General features: G+C 43.8%; 1 protein-coding gene across 4 annotated transcripts in view; it reads right to left on the reverse strand.

Moving 5' to 3' along the window:
- Positions 1-7,895: 7,895 nt before the first annotated feature.
- Positions 7,896-16,239, reverse strand: part of LOC137374585 (NXPE family member 3-like) — an 89,931-nt gene continuing 81,587 nt past the window's right edge. For all 4 annotated transcript variants that reach the window (XM_068040918.1, XM_068040921.1, XM_068040920.1 and 1 more), the window contains one exon: positions 7,896-9,340. In XM_068040918.1, the coding sequence (XP_067897019.1) occupies positions 8,787-9,340 (554 nt within the window). In that variant the 3' untranslated portion in view covers positions 7,896-8,786. The remainder of the gene's footprint in view (positions 9,341-16,239) is intronic.

Consider the following 16,239-nt stretch of genomic DNA (forward strand, 5'->3'; position numbering starts at 1 on the left):
TAAAACATGTGCTATGTTAATTGATTTAATTTGATAAAGTTTAAGGTGTGTGCATGGAGAATGCAAGTGGGAAGCTTCCAGCGAGAGAATGTATGTGTGTAATAAAGGTTTTGTGTGGAGGATGTATGTCTTAAATAAAAACAAGAAATGCTGGAAATACCCAGCAGGTCTGGCAGCACCTGTGGAGAGAGAAGCAGAGTTAACGTTTCAGGTCAGTGACCCTTCATTAGAATTGGCAGAGGCTAGGAATGTGATCGGTTTTAAACAAGTAAAGCAAGGGTGAGGCAAGAGATAACAAAAGAGAAGGTGTTGATAGGACAAGATCACAGAGAATAACTGACCATAAGGTCATGGAGCAAAGGCAAACGGTATGGTAACGTTGTTGTGAAAGACAAAGCATTAATACAGAGAGGGTGTTAATTGACAGAAAACTGAACAGCCAACCTCATAGTCTCGCAACCCTGGACAACCCGCTTCTACCTCCTTCCCAAAATCCACAAACAGGACTGTCCCGGCAGATCCATTGTTTCAGCCTGTTCCTGCCTCACTGAACTTATTTCTTCCTATCTTGACTCCATCTTTTCTCCCATGGTCCAGTCTCTTCCCACCTACATCCATGACTCTTCTGACGCCCTATGTAATTTTTACAATTTCCAGTGTCCTGGCCCCAACCGCCTCCTCTTCACTATGGACGTCCAATCTCTCGACACCTCCATCCCCCAACAAGACGGTTTGAGGGCTCCCCGCTTCTTCCTTGAACAGAGGCCCAACCAGTCCCCATCCACCACCACCCTCCTCCGCCTGGCTGAACTTGTTCTCACATTGAACAACTTCTCCGTCAAATCCACTCACTTCCTTCAAGTAAAAGGTATCGCTATGGGTACCTGCATGGGTCCTAGTTATGCCTGGCTTTTTGTGGGATATGTCGAACATTTCCTGTTCCAGTCCTACTCAAGCCCCCTCCCACAACTCTTTTTCCAATACATTGATGACTGTATTGGTGCTGTTTCCTGCTCCCACCTGGAACTGGAAAACTTTATCAACTTTGCTTCTAATTTCCACCCTTCTCTCACCTTTACATGGTCCATCTCCGACACTTCCCTTCCTCGACTTCTCTGTCTCCATCTCAGGGATAGGCTGTCTTCCAATATTCATTATAAGCCCAGCAACTCCCATAGCTACCTCAACTACACTACTTTACACCCTGCCCCCTGTAAGGACTCCATTCCATTCTCCCAGTTTCTCCGTCTCCGACGCATCTGCTCTGATGATGCAACCTTCCATGATAGCGCACCTGATATGTCTTCCTTTTTCCTCAACCGAGGAATCCCCCCCCCCACACTGTGTCTGGCCCATTTCCCGCACTTCTACCCTCACCCCTTCCCCTCCCTCCCAGAACTGCGACAGGGTTTCCCTTGTCCTCACTTTCCACCCCACCAGCCTCCACATCCAAAGGGTCATCTTCCGCCATTTCCGCCACCTCCAGCGTGATGCCACTACCAAACATATTTTCCCCTCCCCTCCCCTTCAGCATTCCAAAGGGATCATTCCTTCCGTGACACCCTCGTCCACTCCTCCATTACACCCACCACCTCGTCCCCTTCCCATGGCACCATCCCCTGCAATCACAGGAGATGTAATACCTGCCCATTTACATCCTCTCTCCTTACTATCCCGGGCCCCAAACACTCCTTTCAGGTGAAGCAGTGATTTACTTGTACTTCTTTCAATTTAGTATACTGTTTTCGCTACTCACAATGCGGTCTCCTCTACATTGGGGAGACCAAACGCAGACTGGGTGACCGCTTTGCGGAACACCACCGCTCAGTCCGAAAGCATGACCCTGAGCTTCTGGTTGATGGCCATTTCAACACTCCCCCCTGCTCTCATGCCCACACCTCTGTCCTGGGATTGCTGCAGTGTTCCAGTGAACATCAACGCAAGCTCGAGGAACAGCACCTCATTTACCAATTAGGCACGCTACAGCCTGCCGGACTGAACACTGAGTTCAATAATTTCAGAGCATGACAGGCCCCCCCCTTTTTATTTTTATTTTTAGTTACTTTGTTTCTTTTTTATGTGTTTATTTTATTTTAGTTTGTTTAGTTTGTTTCTACTGTGCCTACCCATTTTTTTCTCATGTTTGTGCTTGGGGCCAGGCTTTTCAGTTTTCTGTCAATTAACACCCTCTCTGTGTTAGTCTAAGACTAACGCTTTGTCTTTCACCACACCATTAACATACCATTTGCCTTTGCTCCATGACCTTCTGGTCAGTTATTCTTTGTGACCTTGTCTTATCAACACCTTCTCTTTTGTTATCTCTTGCCCCACCCTCGCTTTACTTGCTTAAAACCTATTACATTTCTAGCCTTTGCCAGTTCTGATAAAGAGGTCACTGACCTGAAACGTTAACTCTGCTTCTCTCTCCACAGATGCTGCCAGACCTGCTGAGTATTTCCAGCATTTCTTGTTTTTATTTCAGATTTCCAGCATCTGCAGTATTTTGCTTTTATTTTGATGTATGTCTTAAGTTTATTTTCTGAAATTGCGATTTTGTAGTCTTAAATTTTACTACTTTCGTGTTAAAGGTGATTTAACAATGGGAATTGTGACCGAGTGAAAGGGGGGGGCAGTAATGGAAATAAGCATATGTTCGAAGTTATAAATTAGAGTTGGAATTTCTGATCAAAATTTCAATTCGTATGAAATTTTGTTTTGTGAAACATGTGGGGATTTTATTCCGGACAGAAATTCACACATGCGAGTTAGGGATTGGAATTAAAAAAACACGCTCAAACTGTATGTTTTAAGCTCAGACTGCGAGAAGAACAAAGGATCATTTGACAAAGGGAATTTGGGTAAATGTTTTTTTTCACTAAAGAGGTGGCATATGAGGGACATACTGTGTTACCACCAGCGCGAGCCGGTTTAGGCTAACCAATGATACCTGGTGCCCCATCCAGGACCCAAACTTCTGTTTTAAGCCACCGATGGAGGTTCAGATTTTGCAGGAAAGGATAATCCCTATCTGTGATCATACCTCGGTGAACCTCACCATAGGCAGTGCCCTCCCAAACCTCCAAGAATACATAGCCCACTTTGTATATGATATTCCATCCCTGCCTGAGCACCTCACAAAATTGGTGAATGAGGTGGAACTGTCTCAAAAGCACTATTACCCTCTTAAACAGAGGAACAGAGATCCGGGGGATGATATTAGGGAAATAGCCTCCCCACTCTGGTAGGATATTGGTTTCAGTATTGAAATTCCCTCCTGGATTTGAGTTGCCTCGCACATGTTGGTGATTGTACAAAGGTACACACTGCTGCCACTGTTCACCAGCGGCGAAGGGAATGACTGTTTAAAGTGGTTGTCATGCAGACCCCCACCTGCCAAGAATGAGGCATATTAATTTCATCATATGAGCATTGATTTTTAAACTGTTGTTGGAATGAAGAAATTACTTGTTAAAGAGATCACCAAACCTTTGACTGGAGGACATTTGCATACTAAGAGAACATGCTATGGAAACAAAGCATTACTCCCTGATCCAATTAAGCCAAATGGATTTGATCACCAGACATTGCAGGTGTAAAGAAGTGCATTCCAGCGACTGCTAAGATGATACAATCCACAAAAGACAGGACTGGTTAAACCAGCTGGTCACATGACTAACTGCTGATCCAGGCTTTTGAATGAGACATAGGACAGTTTGAATTGAGACTAGCGTTTGCAACTGGAGATGATTAGATTAGATTAGATTAGAGATACAGCACTGAAACAGGCCCTTCGGCCCACCGAGTCTGTGCCGAACATCAACCACCCATTTATACTAATCCTACACTAATCCCATATTCCTACCAAACATCCCCACCTGTCCCTATATTTCCCTACCACCTACCTATACTAGTGACAATTTATAATGGCCAATTTACCTATCAACCTGCAAGTCTTTTGGCTTGTGGGAGGAAACCGGAGCACCCGGAGAAAACCCACGCAGACACAGGGAGAACTTGCAAACTCCACACAGGCAGTACCCGGAATCGAACCCGGGTCCCTGGAGCTGTGAGGCTGCGGTGCTAACCACTGCGCCACTGTGCCGCCCCAGATGGAACTAGGAAGCCTCTCTCCTGGTTGTCTCTCTCTTGCTTTCTCCCCAAGCCACCGGACCCCGGAAGACACGTAAACCTCAAGAGAGAAAAGACTCCGACATTGAAACAAGTTGAAGTGTGCACTGAGCCCCAATGAATTGCAAAACTTACCGGCAACCAAAGACTTCACATTGAACTTAAAGGACTGGAATTATAACCCAGCTATTGCCTTAAACTTTTCCCCTTCATTCTTTTCTGCTTTTTCTGTCTCTATCTGCGTGTGTGTTTATTGCGTACGCGTGCTAGCGTGGTCACGTCGCATGTTCGTAGTCGTTAACTGGATTAGTGTTTAAAATTAATAAACTTCCACCTTTCTTGTTTAAATCTAAGGAAACTTGTCTGATTTCTTTGCCTTACAATTGGAGCAGAGAACAAGGATTCACTGAAGAAGAGCTAAAAACATGGTGTTTCTAAAATCAAACCCTGTTACGGTTAAACCAGGCAAAGGCTGAGATGGAACCCCGAGACCCCTTCTCACCTGATTGGCACCCCATCCACCGTGTTACAATCAAGTGCAGTGCACTGTCCAGGATGGTATCGAGTTTCTAGAGCATTGTTGGAGCTGCACTCATCCAGGCAAGTGGAGATTATTCTATCACACTCCTGATTTGTACCTTGCAGATTGTAGACAAGCTTTGGGAAGTGAGAAGTTGAGTTACTTGCTGCAGACTTTCCATCCTCTGACATGCCCTTATAGCCACAGTATTTATATGGCTGGTCCAGTTAAGTTTCTGGTCAATTGTGACTGTCAGGATGTTGATGGTGGGGAGTCAGTGATGGTAGTGCCATTAAATGTTAAAGGGAGATGGTTAGATGCTCTTTTGTTGGAGATGGTTATTGCCTGGTGCTTCAGTGGTGTGATTGTTACTTGCCACTTATTAACCCAAACCGGAAGATCTTACTGCAAATGGACAATGACTGCTGCAGTCTCTGAGGAGTTGAAAATGGTATTGGACATTGTGCAATCAGCAGTGAATATCCCCACTTCTGATGTTATGTCGCTGGAAGGTCATTGATAAAGCAGTTGAAGGTGGTTGGGTTTAGGATAGTATCCTGAGGAACTCCTGCAGAAATGTTCTGGGGTTGAAATGATTGGCCTCCAACAACCACAACCATTTTCCTTCGTGCTAGATATGACTCCAACCAGTGGACAGATTTCCCCCGATTTCTGTTGATGTCACACTTGGTCAAATGCTGCCTTGACGTAAAGGGCAGTAACTCTCCCCTCACCTCTGGAATTCAGCTCTTTCATCCATGTTTGGACTAAGGCTGTAGTGAGGCCTGAAGCCGAGTGACCCTGACGGAACCCAAGCTGAGCATCAATGAGCAGGTTATTGCTGAGTCAGTGTTTCTCGATAGCACCGTTGACAATACCTTCCATCCCTTTGCTGATAATTGGAAGTAGGCTGATGGGGTGGTCATTGGCCGAATTGGATTTGTCCTGCTTTTTATGGAAGGACATACCTGGCCAATTTTCCACATTTTTGGGTTGATGCCAGTGGCTAGTTACACAACTAGTTCTGGAGCACAAGTTTTCACTACTACAGCCAGAACGATATCAGGGTCCATAGCCTTTGCTGTATTTGGTGTATTCAGCTGTTTCTTTATATCACATGGAGTGAATTAAATTGGCAGAAGACTGGCATCTGTGATGGTGGGCACCTCAGCCAGAGGCCAAGATGGATTATCCTCTCGAGACATCTGGCTGAAGATGGTGGGAAATGCTTCAGCCTTGTCTTTTGCAATGATGAGCTGGGTTCTCCCATCAGAGTGGCGGAAAACAGCAGAAGAGCGGAACTTAAAAATAGCGTGAACAGAGTAAGAGTTCACTCAGAGAGTGGCAGGAAACAGTAGGGGCAGAACAGATGTTAAAAACAATGCAGAGAGAGTGAGAGTTCACTCGGAAAGCAGCGGGAACAGTAGGAGCAGAGCGGGGCTTAAAAACAGCGCGCAGAGAGAGCGAGAGTTCACTTGGAGAGCGGTGGGAAACAGCAAGAGTGGAGCAGGGCTTAAAAATAGCACAGAGCGAGCGAGAGTTCACTTGGAGAGGTGCAGGAAGCAGTGGGAGTGGAGCGAGCTTGCAAACAGCACAGAGAGAGTGAGAGCTCGCTCAGAGAGCGGCAGGAAACAGTGTGAGCACAGTGGCGCTGAAAAGCAGTGCGGGATGAGCAAGAGTTCACTTGGAGAGTGGCGGGAAACAACGGGAATCAAGCGAGGCTCAGAAACAGCATGGAGAGAGTGAGAGCTTACTCAGAGAGTGGCAGGAAACAGCAGGAGCAGAGTGGGGCTTACAAATAGCACATAGAGCGAGAGTTCACTTGAAGAGTGTCGGGAAGCAGTGAGGGTGGAGTGGGGCTTAAAAACAGCATGGAGAGAGTAAGAGTTCACTCAGAAAGGGACAGGAAACAATGAGAGCAGAGCCAGGCATAAAACCAGCGCAGTGAAAGCGAGAGTTCACTTGGAGAGTAGCGGGAAATAGCGAGAGCAGAGCAAGGTTTAAAAACAGCATGGAGATGTGAAGGAATCTGACTATAATGAGGTTATAAGGTTAAATTAGTTATTTTTCTATGAATTAGGATTAATAGTAGGATTGATCTGCCTGGAAGGTTAAAAAATGTTTGATAAGCATACCTTTAACATGTTCTTGTAGTCAAGGACCCGAACATCCTGTGGTGAAGGACCCGAACACCCTGTGGTGAAGGGCGCAGCATAATTGCCTCTTCTTAAGAACACAATGGCAGGTTCTGAAAAACAGGAACTCGCTTCTGAAAAGCATAAACATACTTACCTCAGAAAAGTACTGACAACACAAGTCTTATAAATATCATTGAAGCTTACCACAACCTAACAATGGATGACATTATTTTCTGAACACACAGTTAATTTACCTGTCAAATGAATCAGTGAAACTGAGTTATAATCTTAAAATGCGATTGTGTAGTTAGGAAGCGCATCATTAAGGGCAACCATCATTATCCTGTAACTATTCAGAGGTATTGACCATAGTTTCCTGCTAGTTCAACTTTTTCTTTGAAATTGAACAATGTTAATTTCAACTAGAAATTGACAGTTATACATCCTTATTTGGGAAATAGAAAGGATGAACCTACTTGCAAGAGAGGTAACACCCCCATACTGTATGAACTCTTACTCACGCTGAAGTGGATTATAATCCGAGACACGTTTTGGGACCATCCCAGATCAGATATACTTCCTGCTGCTCTCTCATATGAAACAGCAGGCTTGTGAGGAGAGGGCTACTGCTGCTCCTGCTGTTGGTCCCCCTTCTGTTGCTGGTCTTCCTGCTTCTGCTGGTGCAGTTGATGCCGTTGGTTATCTTGCTCCTCGTCTGAGGTGTGAGCTAAAATAACATAAGCAGCACCTGTGCTGAGCTAATACATTACAGATGCAAAGTAGAGATTAGATACACGAATCTCCCAAGCAGTGAAAGTTTTTTTATTCATTCGCTCAAGGATGTGGGTGTCACTGGCAAGGTCAGCATTTATTGCCTATGCCTACTTGCCTTTCAGAAGATAGTGGTGAGCCACCTTCTTGAACCACTGCAGTCCATGTGGTGTAAGTACACCCAAGGTGCTGTTTAGGAGAGAGTTCCAGGATTTTGACCTAGCGACAGTTGTGCAATTGGCTCTTAACACAAACATACCAAACACTATAACAATGATTGATAAACTAAATGAAGGCTTCTTTATTGAAGAATAACAGGATTCTAAAGGAAAGCTTTTCAATACCTGTCCAACCCGCTGACTAACCCTGCTCCAACTACTGTATCACATGTTAGCTTACTCCTGTGATGATGTATATGAAACTATATACATAGACAGTAGTATGTTAATCAATATTAAAGCAATTAAAACAATATCACAACAAAAACAATGAAGGAACAATGACATAGTTCGAAGTCAGGATGGTATGTGACTGGAGGAGAATTTGTAGGTGGTGGTGTTCCTATGGTTTACTACCCATGTTGTTTCAGGTGGTACAGGTGGCAGGATTGGAATTCATCTCCCAAGTAGTGAAAGTGACCTCCCACTAGGGAAAGTCAATTCCAAAGTAGTGCAATGACTCCAACGCAGTAGAAACCAATGGTAAAGCAGTGAATGCAAACTCTCAGAATAAGTACTGCAGAAAAAAGCCTTTCACACAATTAAGCAAGGAAGCAGCTTTGACATTTCAGTAGTTATGGGAATTTTTGCTTCTCATTTCTTCAGTGCCACTGTGCTCTCGCTTTACTACCAAGTTCCAAGCCCGTGCACCCACAGTTAAATCCCAAATGCTCTGTTAAGATAGCTTTTAATGAGCTATTAACCTATTTAAATTGTCAACCTGCTTTTCCCGTTGCGGTTGCCTGCACGCAACTTAATGCGCTGCAGTTAAATGTGCTCGTCGGCGGGGTCAAGCCAGCTTCCTGACACCCTGTCAATTTCAGAGGTTTTAGCCCCCTACCCGCTCCCAAACCCAATCTATTGGAAATTAAAACTCCCTTCAAGATATCTACGTTTAAAAATTCTCATTAATTCGAGGCAGTTTCACAAGCCAAAGAGTTCTGATCGCATTATTTAAATTTTGAATCACGTTACAACTAAAACCTGGTTGGAACAGATGTAATACAGCATTTATCTCTTTTCAGAAGGACACACATATGAAAGAAACACATCAACTTCATTCTTTACAATTACTTGCTTGGGGTGTATATCATGCGGCAGGTAATGTGCTAACGTCATTTCCCAGGCATCCACAAATGCCACGTTGATGCCTGTGAACATCTTTCTCATCACTAAATCAAACTGATAGGAGTACCAGTCACTGTGGTAGAGACTATAATGCTGTGTAAGAGCCCGGACATTGGCAGTCTTTATTACAACCACTGTATCTGGATTCCTGCCAAGCAACTGTACAATTGACCTCCGGATATTCTGTAGTCTCCGGATATACACTTCTACTGGAAAAGTGGTTAAATGGGCAAATAAGGTAATGACTATAACTGTGTTTTTTCCTCCTCTAATTTCATCCAGTTCATTTGCAATATAGCGAAGGTCCTGACTTGAAAAAGCGTTCAGTTGGATTGGAGGGCCATGAGGACGACATTCCACCATGATGTTGTTTTCCAAGTCCACAGCAAGGTAAGGGCAAACATTTCCTGGATTGCCAAGATCAAACATTTTGAGACCTAGAACAGAGATGTTATTATTTAACATGCTAAGCCACAATACTAAACAGATATGAAACTGGGAGGGTACATTATTTCAAACAGCAGAACACCAAGACAGAGCCACAGATTTACCAGTGTGCTAATGTAATAGATGAACTAAGAGACATAAATCGTACTGTGGAACCTTGGGTACTCATACAAGGAACATAGAAAGTTGGCACACAGTTAAAACAAGCAGTTAAGAAAGCAAATGGCATGTTGGAATTTATTGCAAGAAACAAGCATTTTGGTCAGGGCACGTAACATGTCAACAGACATATCACTAATTTCAAACTTGACACAGGAGCAAGTGTGTCAGTCCTCTCAGATAAAGAGCTGTGGCTTTCCACACACGTTCTGCAACCAACAGAAACTCAGTTACATGGCCTAAGGAGGTGTTGTACTTGAAGTAGAGGGGAAGTTACAAGCAATGCTTCAATTTAACGGAAAGCAGATATTAGAAACACTATGTCCTAAGCAATCAGGAGTTCTCATTCTTAAGTAGAAGAGCCTGTATTGACCTTCATATAATAAAGAAAGTTGAAGAAGCTGAACAACAAGAATCCAAGAGCAGGACAGAGGGAGAGCCCTCAACCTGACTGGAGTCAGAGGGAGTGAGAGAGAGGAGCACGGCAGGAGCAGAGGTTTAAAAAACGTGCCAAACACCCAGAGTCGGAGACCGGGAACAGAGTGAGAGAGAAGAGCATGGTGGGAGTGACAAGGAAAAATCGAAAAGTGACATCAGAGTGACGTCACAATCAACAGAAAGAGCAGGGAAACAGAGCCGCTGGGGTGAGTATACAGGTAAGCTTTTAATTTTAATTTAATTTAAATCAAACATCACAGGCAAGCAGGTAGGTGATTGGTTGGGGAAGACGCTACCTGTTTGGTGAGCATCTGGTCAGCGATTAAGTTTAGTTTAGAGATACAGCACTGAAACAGGCCCTTCGGCCCACCGAGTCTGTGCCGACCATCAACCACCCATTTTACACTAATCTACGCTAATCCCATATTCCTACCACATCCCCACCTATCCCTATATTTCCCTACCACCTACCTATACTAGTGGCAATTTATAATGGCCAATTTCCCTACCAACCTGCAAGTCTTTTGGCTTGTGGGAGGAAACCGGAGCACCCGAAGAAAACCCACGCAGACACAGGGAGAACTTGCAAACTCCACACAGGCAGTACCTGGAATTGAACCGGGTCACTGGAGCTGTGAGGCTGCGGTGCTAACCACTGCGCCACTGTGCCATTCTAATCATAACATTTAAAATAGTAAAGGAAATATTGGTAAGCTTAATTAAATATATTAAAAGAAGGAAAATAAAATAAATAATTGAATAAAATAATTAAGTAGTTAATTAAAACACATGAAGGATGGCAGGACAGGTGATGTGACATGGCTGCAGCATGTGGGAGCTCCCGGATGCCAGTGTGATCCAGGGCAAACACGTCTGCAGTAAGTGTTTGCGGCTCTAAGAGCTTCGGCTCAGAGTCATTGAACTGGAGTCCAAGCTGCAGACACTGCGATACATCAGGGAGGATGAAAGTTACCAGGAGGTACCAGGAGGTGTTCTTCTGATTTGGTCAGTGGTCAAGGACAAGAGAATTTGGCTGCAGCTGAGGCAGGTAAGAGGACCCAGAGGGCAGGAGTGCAGCAGCTTCAGTCTTTGCAATTGTCCAATGGGTTTGAGGTTCTTTCAGCTTGTTTGGATGAGAGTGGGGGTTGCAGTGTGGATGAACAACCTGACCATGGCACCATGATACAGGACGTCATTCAAGTGGAGGGAGAAAAAAAGGAATTTTGTGATAGTAGGGGACAGTATAGTTAGGAGGATTGACACTGTTCTCTGCAGCAAAGAGCAAGAGTCCAGACGTTTGTGTTGCCTGCCCAATGCCAGGATTCGGGACATCTGCTCAGGGCTGAAGTAACTTACAGTGGGAGGGGGAGGATCTAGTCGTCGTGGTCCATGTAGGTACTAAAGACATAGGCAGGATAAGCAAAGAGGTTCTGCATAGTCGGTATGAGGAACTAGGTGCCAAATTAAGAAGCAGAACCTCAAAGGTAATAATCTCTAGATTATTATCTGAGCCACGTGCAAATTGGCATAGGGCAAATAAGATTAGAGAAATTAATGTGTGGCTCAAAGACTGGTGTGGTAGAAGTGGGTTCCGATTCGTGGAGCACTGGCACCAGTACTGGTGGCTGTACCATTGGGACGGTCTACACCTGAACCATGCTGGGGCTGGTGTTCTAGCGAGCCACGTAACTGGGGAAGTAGGGAGGGTTTTAAACTGAATAGTGGGGGCAAAGGATCAAATTTGGGAAGATATGGTAAATCAAGGAGTAGAGACAAAGCACGAGAGAAAGGTATTAATATGGGAAATGATATACAGACTGTGACAGGAAGGGACAGAGCGTAGAAATCTAAGTAAATCAACGGACAAGGCTAGAGGTTACAAAAATAATAAAAGGACACAACTAAAGGCTTTGTATTTAATGTACATAGCATTTGAAACAAAACAGATGAACTGAGAGCGCAAACAGAAATAAATAAGTATGATCTGATAGCCAATACAAAAACATGGCTGCAGGACGACATAGTTTGGGACCTGAATATTGAAGGATACATGGCATTTAGGAAAGACAGGAAGCTCGGAAAGATGGAAGTGTAACTCTGTTCATTAATGATGGTATTAGTGCAATACAGATGGATGGCCTAAGTTCAGGAGACCAGGATATAGAAGTGGTTTGGGTAGAGATGAGAAATCATAAAGGCAAGAAGTCACTTGTGGGAGTGCTGTACAGGCACTAACATTAACCATACTGTAGGACAGGGTATAAAGGAAGAAATAATGGCAGCTTGTCAGAAAGGTACAGCGCTAATTATGGGGGATTTTAACATACATTTAGACTGGAAAAATCATATGGGCAGAGGTAGCCTAGATGAGGAGTATATAGATTGTTTTCGGGATAATGTCTTGGAACAATATGTTCTGGAGCCAGCCAGTGAGCAGGCTATACTAGACCTGGTATTGTGCAACAATATAGGATTAATTAATGACCTCATAGTGAAGGTGCCCCTAGGTAGCAGCAATCATAATATGATTGAATTTTACATTCAGTTTGAGGAAGAGTGGGTCCAAGACTAGTATTTCAAACTAAAATAAGGGAAATTATGAGGGCATGAAAGCAGAGCTAGCTAAAGTGAACTGGAAAATCAGGTTAAGGGATAGGTCAATAGAGATGCAGTGGCAGACATTTAAGGGGATATTTCAGAATACACAGAATAGATACATTTCAATGAGAAAAACATTCCAAGGGTGGGACCCGCCATCCATGGTTAACTAAAACAGTTAAAGATAGTATTTTCTTCTTCTTTGGCCTCCTTGTCTCGAAGATAGTATTAAACGTCAAGAAAAACCTATCATTGCGCAAAGATGGGAGGCAGGTCAGAAGACTGGGCGGCACAGTGGCGCAGTGGTTAGCACCGCAGCCTCACAGCTCCAGCGACCCGGGTTCAATTCTGGGTACTGCCTGTGTGGAGTTTGCAAGTTCTCCCTGTGTCTGCGTGGGTTTCCTTCGGGTGCTCCGGTTTCCTCCCACATGCCAAAGACTTGCTGGTTGATAGGTTAATTGGCCATTATAAATTGCCCCTAGTATAGGTAGGTGGTAGGGAAATATAGGGACAGGTGGGGATGTGGTAGGAATATGGAATTAGTGTAGGATTAGTATAAATGGGTGGTTAATGGTTGGCCAAAGGGCCTGTTTCAGTGCTGTATCTCTAAACTAAACTACACTAATATAAAAAACAGCAAAGAATGACTAAAAGATTGATAAGGAAGGTAAAATTGGAGTACGAGAGAAAGCTCCTAGGGTGGGTTAAAAGAAGTGGCTCGTGAGATAGTTGATGCATTAGTTTTAACTTTCCAAAATGTCCTAGATTTGGGGAATGTTCCGTTAGATTGGAAAATAGCGAATGTAACTCCTTTATTCAAAAAGGGAGACAGAAAGCAGGAAACTACAGGCCAGTTAACTTAACATCTGTCTTAGGGAAAATGTTAGAAGCTATTATTAAAGACATTACAGCAGGGCATTTAGAAAAAATCAAGGTAATCCGGCAGAGTCAACATGGTTTTGTGAAAAGGAAATCATGTTTAACCAATTTATGGGAGTTCTTTGAGGGAGTTACATGTGCTGTGGATAAAGGGGAAACTGGTGGTTGTATTGTATTTAGATTTCCAGAAGGCATTTGATAAGGTGCCACATCAAAGGTTATTGCAGAAAATAAAAGCTCATGGTGTAGGGGATAACATATTGGCATGGATAGAAGATTGATTAGCGAACAGGAAATGGAGAGTAGGCATTAGTGGGTCATTTTCTGGTTGGCAAGACGTAACGAGTGGTGTGCCACAGGGATCAGTGCTGGGGCCTCAACTTTTTGCGATTTATATAAATGACTTAGATGAAGGGACTGAACGTATGGTTGCTAAATTTGCTGATGACACAAAGATAGGTAGGAAATTAACTTGTGAAGAGGACATAAGGAGACTACAAAGGAATATAGATAGGTTAGGTGAGTGGGCTAGACTTAGCAAATGGAGTATAATGTGAGAAAGTGTGAAATTGTCCACTTTTGCAGAAAGAATAAAAAAGCATATTTTCTCAATGGTGAGAGACTGTGGAGCTCTGAGATGCAGAGTTATCTTGGTGTCCTAGTGGATGAATTGTAAAAGGTTAGTACGCAGGTACAGCATGTAATTAGGAAAGCTAATAGAATGTTATTGTTTATCGTGAGGGGAATTGAATACAAAAGTAGGGAGGTTATGCTTCAGCTATACAGGCCATTGGTGAGACCACATCTGGAGTACAGTGTACAGTACTGGTCTCCTTATTTAAGGATGTAAATGCATTGGAGGCAGTACAGAGAAGGTTTACTAGACTAATACCTGGAATGGGTGGGCTGTCTTACGAGGAAAGATTGCACAGGCTAGGCCTGTATCCACTGGAATTTAGATGAGTAAGAGGCAACTTGATTGAAATATATAAGATCCTGAGGGGTCTTGACAGGGTGGAAAGGATGTTTCCCCTTGTGGGAAAATCTAGAACTATGGGTCACTGTTTAAAAATAAGGAGTCGTCCATTTAAGACGGAGATGAGGAGAAATTTTTTCTCAGAGGGTCGTGAGTCTTTGGAATTCTCTTCCTCAAAAGGGGGTGGAAGCAGAGTCTTTGAATATTTTTAAGGCAGAGGTAGATAGATTCTTGATAAGCAAGGGGGTGGAAGGTTATCGGGGGTAGGTGGAAATGTGGAGTAATCAGTTCAGCCTTGAACTTATTGAATGGCGGAGCAGGCTCAAAGGGCTGAGTGGCCAATTCCTGCTCCTAATTCATAAGTTCGTATGACCTGAACACTGCAGTGAGTCTGGATTCCGCCAGAGAGCCCACACAATGCAGAGAGAACCCACAACACAGCACAGCTTGCCATGCCACTGAAAGATTACAAGGGCGAGAAAAAGAAATGCAGCAAGTTCCTACAGGAGTGCTACATGGACAGAAAACTTGGGAAGAAGCAAGTCCAACAAAAATTGTCAGGTAGACAGACAAGATCAGAGAACCTCTAATTTCAACCAAATTCCCAACTAGACCATGAGAACTGTTGGTGATGGATTTATTCTTCTTTGAGGGAAGATCCTATCCAATTATAGTTGATTACTTCTAAAGATGGATTGAAGTTAAGTGAATGTACAAAACAACAACTGAAGCAGTCAGAGTTTTAAAAGAAGTTTTTGCAACACATGATATATCTGATCAGATAGTACCGGATAATGGACCAAAATTTGCAAATGATTACTTCATGCACTTCGTGGAAGAAAGCGGATTTGTTCACCGAACAAGCTCTCTTAAGAATCCATAATCAAATGGAGAAGCTGAGCAAGCAATCAGAACCATTAAAACTATGTTGATGAAAAGTCGAGATTTCCAATTAGCAGTACTGACATACAGATCTACTCCATTATTATGCAAAGGGGAGGCGGTGGCATAGTGGCATTGTCACTGGACTAGTAACCCAGAAGCCCAGGGTATTGTTCTGAGGACATGGGTTCAAATCCCACCACAGCAGAAGGTGGAATCTGAATTAAATTAATAAATCTGGAATTAAAAAAAAAGCTAGTCTAATGAGGGCCATGAAACCATTGTCAATTGTTGTAAAAACCCATCTGGTTCACGAATGTCCTTTAGGGAAGGAAATCTGCTGTCCTTACCTGGTCTGGCCTACATGTGACTCCAGACCCACAGCAATGTGGTTGACTCTTACATGCCCCTCTGAAATGTCCCAGCAAGCCACTCAGTTGTATGTAACCACTACGAAGTCAATAAAAAGGAATTAAAACGGACGGACCACCCGGCATCGACCTAGGCAGCGACAATGGCAAACCCAGCCCTGTCGACCCTGCAATGTCCTCCTTACTAACATCTTATTCAAGGAGCAGCTAATGCGTGTCCTTGATAAGTATGTACCTGTCAGGCAGGGAGGAAGTTGTCGAGCAAGGGAGCCGTGGTTTACTCAAGAAGTTGAAGCGCTTGTCAAGAGGAAGAGGGTGGCTTATGTTAGGATGAGACGTGAAGGCTCAGTTAGGGCGCTTGAGAGTTACAAGCTAGCCAGGAAGGATCTAAAGGGAGGGCTAAGAAGAGCAAGGAGAGGACACGAGAAGTCATTGGCGGATAGCATCAAAGAAAACCCTAAGGCTTTCTATAGGTATATCAGGAATAAACGAATGATAAGAGTTAGAACAGGGCCAATCAAGGATAGTAGTGGGAAGTTGTGTGCGGAATCAGAGGAGATAGGGGAAGCGTTAAATGAATATTTTT

This window comes from Heterodontus francisci, chromosome 10 (genome assembly GCF_036365525.1).
Source record: "Heterodontus francisci isolate sHetFra1 chromosome 10, sHetFra1.hap1, whole genome shotgun sequence".
Classification (NCBI taxonomy): Eukaryota; Metazoa; Chordata; class Chondrichthyes; order Heterodontiformes; family Heterodontidae; genus Heterodontus; species Heterodontus francisci.